This window comes from Scylla paramamosain, chromosome 23 (genome assembly GCF_035594125.1).
Source record: "Scylla paramamosain isolate STU-SP2022 chromosome 23, ASM3559412v1, whole genome shotgun sequence".
Taxonomy (NCBI): Eukaryota; Metazoa; Arthropoda; class Malacostraca; order Decapoda; family Portunidae; genus Scylla; species Scylla paramamosain.
In genome coordinates, this window is record NC_087173.1 from 18345796 (window position 1) to 18352722 (window position 6927).

Genomic DNA, 6927 nt, shown 5'->3' on the forward strand with positions numbered 1-6927 from the left:
ATCTTTGTGTCTTTAGAAATTGCACTGTGACCCAGACAATTCTTTTAAGCTGATGAGTCACAGCGGAGGGTCGAGGGAAGGTAGGGAGAGATAATTGAGAGAAATGAGACCACGAGGGATAGACTACACACCACAGGCCCTACCTCTCCTCAGCCTCTCTCTCATCGCCACAGGATTGCATCTCTTGCTATCTTCTACCGCTATTTTCACGCTAACTGTGCTTCTGATCTTCCTACTCGTAACTGCATGTCTCCCCTCCTCCCGTGGCCTCACATCACAAGACTTTCTACTTTCTTTCATCCCTATTCTGTTCACCTCAATCGTTCATCCCCTTCACTGGTAAACGCTGGAACTCCCTGCCTGCTTCTGTATTTCCCCCTACCTATGAACTGTTTTCTTTCAAGAGGGAGGTTTGAAGACACTTATTTTACAGCTGGGATGATAACTGTTCTCTTTAGGGAATGGTAACAAAGTAGACCTTTTTTTTCTTAATCTTTGTCGTCTCTTACATAAAAGCAATACAGACCACAGACCACCACCAGCACTCTCCCTGTCTCCCTCAATCTTGACCACCAGAAGCCACCACACACCCCCTTCTCCCCTCTCTCTCTAGACTATCACTAACGCCCCAAGCCCCTTCTCTAGACCACCACAGACTACTACACTCCCTCCCCCTTCTCTTGACCACCAGAAACCACCACACACCCCCCTTCTCCCCTCTCTCTAGACTACCACTAACGCCCCCAGCCCCCTCTCTAGACCACCACAGACCACCACACCCCCCCCTCCCCCACTCTAGACCACCACAAGCCCCTCTTCCCCCCTCTTTAGACCACCACACACCACTACTAACACCCCCTCCTCCTCCTCATCCCCTCTTTCTAGACCACCACAGCCACCACTAACACCCCACTCTCTCTCTTTCTCCCCCAGCAGTGCGTGGTGGGGGGGGAGGGCCGCGCCTGACCGTCACGCCCCCCGCTCGAGTCGTGTTCGCCTCCGGGACGGGCGTAGTATTGGCTTGCCTGGCGGAGGGGTCGCCGCCCCCCGCCGTGACCTGGACCACGCGGGAGGGACACGCCCTGGCCCCCCACTCCCCCTACATGGACGTGCTCAACAACGGCTCCCTGGTGCTGCGGCCGTTCTCCCCTGAGAGGTGAGGCGCCTCCTGCATTGCGCTGTGTGATTGTCATTATTGTGGTGGTTTTCTTGTTGTTGTTGTTTATTGTTTATTTTTTTTATATTTTCATTATTATTTCGTTTTTTTTTTTTTAGTATTTTTTATTTGTTTTTTTATTATTATTATTACTATTATTCGGTATTTTTTTGTTATTTGTTATTTTGTGTATTTTTTTTTATCATTTGGTATTGATTATTATTGTTTCGTATTTCTTCTTCTTATTATTATTATTCGGTGTTTTAAGGTTATCACTTTGTATTTTTTTGTATTTATATTTTTGTTGTTGTTTGCTGTTTGTTTTTTATTTGGTATTTTTATTATCACGCGGCATTTTTTTCTCATTATTTTTCGGCATTTTTTTTTATCATTATTTTGGTGTTTTTTTCATTATTGCTTGGTATTTTTCATTATCATTTTGGTATTTTCATTATTATTTCCTATTTTCACTACTACTACTACTACTACTACTACTACTACTACTACTACTACTACTACTACTATTGTTATTATTTTTCTTTTATCTATGTCTTTCCTAATCCTTTCCTTTCATCCCGTCCTTCCTCCTCCTCCTCAGTGATTCCTACTAATTCCTGTATTCCCCTTCAGCTGTGAAATATCCCCTGTAACTTTGCGCACTCTGTATCTACTTTTTTTTTTTCTTCTTCTTTATTCTTTTTTTTTTTTTAACCTCTCAATGACACATACATTTTTCTTTTATTCATTTAATTCATATTTTTCTATATAATTTTCAAGTCTCCGTCTATTCCTCAATTTAAGTCCGTTTTCTCTTTGTTTGCTTGTTTGTATTCATGTGTTCTTTACAAAATTGAATTACATACCTGTTTCTTTCTTCCTTTTTTATTTATTTATTTTTTAGTTCCCCCTCCACAATTCAGTCACATGATGTTCCTCTATCTTCCTTCAGCCAGCATGTTGTCCGTCTGTTTGCTATTTACTCATAATACTCTCCTTTTTTTTTTTCTTTCTTCACTTTTTTTTCATAGTTCCCCTCACCCACCAAGTGTCCTCTTTGTTTATTCTTGCTTTCTCTTCATTTACTCTTTTCCTTCACACCATCAAACGTACATTTTTTTTCTTTTTTCTTTTCTCTCCCCTTCGGTTATGCCATCTTTTCTTCTTTATTCTCCCATACTCTTTGTGACATTATTTTTTTTCTTTTTTTCCTTTTCTTTCTTTCTGTTCTAAGTCTTTCTGTCTAACCATCATCTAATCTTTCTTTTCTTCTATTTTTTCTTTCTTTTCTCATTTGCTCCTCTTTATTTAACCATCATCTTTCTTTCTTATTCTTTTTTAGTCCTTGTTTTTCACTATTATTTTCTTCCACATCGCAAACCTCACAATTTTCATTCTTTTCCTTTCTTTTCCTTTTTGCCTGTTCTTTTTCACTTTCAGACACGTGATGTTTTCTCTATTTCAGTCTAACCTCTATCTTTCTTCTTTCTTTTTACTCTTACTCTTTATTTAGTCTTATTTTCATTCACACCCCCCCACCCCACAATTTTACATTTCTTTTTTTGTTTTCCTCTCCTTTCCCATCATTTCCACGTTATGTTTCCTCTAATTTAGTCTTGTATCTTTTGTATCCATTCTTCCTTACTCCTAGTCTTCAATTGTATTCTTTCACACCACCAGGACCACAAGTTTTTTTTTATCCTTCCTTTCCTTTCCCATTCTCTCTCAGTCACGTGACGCTGCCCTAATTTCATTCAGGCGGCACCCAGCGGTCCAGTCTTCCCCGTAAGTCTTTCCCGCCGCCCCTCGCTGCTCCCTCGACTTCCCTTCCGTCGGACACAAATTGACTCAAACTCAGATTGACTCAAATTGACGTTTTCTTTACCCCAATAGTTCCCTGTGCGAGGCTGAGGCGTCTTAGGGTGGAGGAGGCGAGGGAACAGCATTTTTCACAGAACAGATCTGCTGCTTTTTTTTTTTTTTGTGTGTGTGTGTGTGTGTGTGTGTGTGTGTGTGTGCTTTTGCCGTTCATTTGAGAACTAACATGAAAAGAAAAGGAAAACTGAAGAAGAGTGGAAGGAATACTTGGTTTTAATTATCTAAAGTCGTAATAAGTTTTCTCTGTCGATTCAGAGCAACGCTTCGTATACTAGGAAGAAAACTTTACCGATCCGTGGCCATTAATTGCTTTCCCATTAAAGAGAAAAAAAGAGTCGTCTTTACCAATGCTAAACCAACGATTTTCTTTTAAGTGAGAGAGAAAAGAATGTGTTTACTATCCAGATCCATGCATTGTTTTCCCAAGCAAGAGAATTCAGTGTTTTTTTTTTTTTTCATTACTGATCCAAGATTTGTATATTTGCCCATGTGACAGAAAAAAAAGGAAATTTTGGCTTTATTAGTTACTTGTTTTTCAAGACTAGAGGAAAAAGGAAGAGCTTTACCGATCGAATAACAGGAATTTTCTTAAACCATAGGAAAGAAAATTTGTTTTTACTGACCCAAAGCCATTAGTTGCTTCTCTAAACGAAAGAAAAAGCAAACTTGTCTGCTGATGTAAAAACCAGGAATCATTTTCCCCTCAGATGAAAGAACAAAAAAATTGTCTACCAGTTCAAAGCTGGCATATTTTTTCAGACGGGAAAGTAAAAAAAAATGTCTTTGGTGATGGAAAACAAACATATTTTCTTTAAAACGATAGAAAAGTCTTAATTCAAAACTAGTATTGGTTTTCCTAAGACCAGATAAAAGAAAGGATTTTCTCTTTTTATCCAAAGCCAGTAATTGTTTTTCAGACGTGAGAGAGAATGAAATCTTTGTCTTTACTGATCCAAGGAAGTGTTTATCAGACGAGAGAAGAAAGAAATTCACCTCAAATGACACAAAACCAACATTTCTCCTGGACAAAAAAAAAAAAAAAAAAAGAAAAGAAAACGAAGCTATCTCTTGATCCAAAACAAACATTCCTCCCCCCAGGAAAAAGTAAAAACAAACAAATACACAAACAAAAAATCCTTGATAGGCAATAGTGGTACATCAATCTTCCTCCTAAAGAAAAAAAAGCCCTTCTTAGAGAGAAAAGAAAAGGACATTATTGAATATTTCCCTATTTTCCCATAAAAAAACACAAATTTTCCCTCCAGACTTTTCCCGGGAGTCGTATCTGTTGTGCTGATATAAAAAGATAAGAAGGAAAAGTAATAGGCGTGGATGGGCTATGAAGATCAAATCATGGCTTGTGGAGAGGAGCGGGAGGAGAAGATAGGAAGGTAGGAAAAGGTTACCAGCCGCTGCTCAGGCCTAAAGCTTTATTCTCGTGCGTGGACATGGGCGCGCTTCCCCTCCATTTTACATAAAGACATTTACCCTCATAAGCCTCCTCTTTCATGTGCAAAAGAAGTAGGCTTAGGCTGAAATCGTATGTCTAAAAGAATCTAACGCTACACGGTACACACAAGACTGCAAAGTGAAGCGTGTTCCCGTTTTTCTTTCCGTTGCATCTCGTTTTCTGTTGCACTTCGTTTTCTGTGAGAGGCGGAAAATGTAGCGGGGACTGTTTTGCATATGCATGAATGAAGGCATTTTTCATCGATAAATGGTTCACCGGAAGTTTGTTAATGTCAATGACGCAACACGCGGACACAAACACAGCAGGAGGATGACCCAAGTTAAACTCCCCTCTTGTTGTTGTTGTTGTTGTTGTTGTTGTTGTTACTGGCGATACTGTTACTGTTACTACTACTACTACTACTACTACACTCACCACCACCACTATTATCACACATATGCAACGGAAAAGATAAAAACAAGATAGAAATAAAAAAAAAAATTAAATAGATAAGTAAAGAAGACATATAGCTTCTAAAACGCCATCTTACCACAAAACACACCCAAAAAAAATCCTCAAAATAAAGATTAACTCTGAAACTGTGGAGGCCAGAGACCCTTAGCCCTGGAAGACACGCGTGTTTCTGGGGAGCGAAGGGCGACGAGGAAAAAATAATCCCACGAGAAACACTAACTTCATTTAAAACACGAGCCTTTAAAGGGAGCCGCTTCTTCTGGCATTTCTGTTTTTTTTTTTTTCTATTTATTCTTTCAATTTCCTCTTGCGTGTCTGGCGTGTTGGAGCCGATGGGTGAAAACAAGAATAAGGAAAAGTAGTATTATATTTATCTTTGTATGAGAGAGTAAATTAATGGGAGTAGAAAGCGTGGAGGAAACGATGAATAAAAGTAGAATAGAGCAAAAGTGAAAAATACATTGATACTTGCTCAGAAGAAAAAAATAATAAAGTAGAAATCGTGATGGAAAAAAGCAATATAAATGAATTAGAGAAAGGAATAAAAAAACCGAACAAAAAAATGGGAAAACTGACACAAAATGAATAAAAATGAATACAAGAAAGATAAATGTAAGCTTTTTTGTTACGAAAAATGAATAAAAATAAGTAAACGGAAGTAGACAGCGTGGTAGAGACGACGAATGAAAAGAAATAAATGAAAGATACGATGACACATGTTTGGAAAAGGAGATGAAAGAAAGAGAAAATGATAAAACAATAAAAATAGACTGATATTTGTTTGGCAGAGAGTAAAATGAGGGAAAGAAATGATAACACACAGACAATTACGTGGGATTGAGAGTACGAGACAAGAAGTAAAAGAGAAAATGATAAAAAAAAAAAAAATGAAAAAAAGAAAAGAAAATAATAAAAAAAAAAAAAATAAATAAATAAAAGATCGATCCTTGTTCAGAGGATTAAAAAGAGTGAGAGAGATAATACCACTGGCAGCTGCATGGGTTAAGAGTACACGGGAAGAAATGAAAGAAAAAAAAACGATAAAACAATAAAAGAATAAAAGAATGATCCTTGTTGGGGAGGATAAAATAAGTCAAATAAATAATAGCATAGACAGTTGCGTGGGCTGTAGAGTACGAGGCGTGAGAGGACCAAAACAAAAGAGCAACAGCACGCGTACCCAGAGTAGTAAGTCAGTCATGTTGAGTCGCACTTAATCGCCGCGCCAATCCTGCAGTGTGGTGATTTGTCCCCAATGATTAGCAGCGGGGATAGGAATGATGGAACGTGGGGATTAAGTGGCTGCTACCACCACCACCACCACCACCACCACCACCACTACTACTACTACTACTGCTACTACTGCTACTACTTCTTCAACCAATAATACAACCACCAATACCACTGCGACTACTCCTTACAAGCTTCTGTACTAACAACAACAAGGGGAAGGAAAATGAATAGATAAGTGTAAATAAGGGGATGAAGAAGAAGAAGAAGAAGAAGAAGAAGAAGAAGAAGAAGAAATAAAAAAAAGAAGGAAACGAAGAGGGAAAAAGAACAGCAAAAAACAACAACAACAACAACAACAATTACTAATACTACTACTACAATTATGATAATGGTAATAAGACTAAATGAATAATTACCTGAATGGAACGGGAGAGGTAGCAGATTAAATTATACTGCCTGTCCTGGAGGTAGTAGTAGTAGTAGTAGTAGTAATAGTAGTAGTAGTAGTAGAAGTAGCAATGAGTAATGGATTTATAAGTGGCCTTTCGTAGTAACAGTTTTATCCATGGGAGTACAAAACACTTTCTACTTTAAACATGTCATACTGATCCGCATCCACTTATCACCGTGTGTGTGTGTGTGTGTGTGTGTGTGTGTGTGTGTGTGAGCGCGGTGTCTTGCCTTTTTTTTTTGTCTCTTTTTCGTTCCCGTCTGTCTGTCTTTCCTTGGCGTGGCTCGT

General features: G+C 38.5%; 1 protein-coding gene across 3 annotated transcripts in view; it reads left to right on the top strand.

The window, feature by feature from the left end:
• The first annotated feature begins 908 nt into the window (after positions 1–908).
• LOC135112344 (cell adhesion molecule Dscam2-like) overlaps positions 909–6927 on the top strand; it is a 145323-nt gene continuing 139304 nt past the window's right edge. For 2 of the 3 annotated variants that reach the window (XR_010274280.1, XR_010274278.1), the window contains exon 1: positions 910–1156. Coding sequence is in view for 1 of the 3 variants with exons in the window: in XM_064026702.1 (XP_063882772.1) it covers positions 1104–1156 (53 nt within the window). In the remaining 2 variants the exon portion in view is untranslated. Of the gene's footprint in view, positions 1157–6927 lie in introns of all 3 variants that reach the window. The other variant, XM_064026702.1, reaches the window with a different exon arrangement.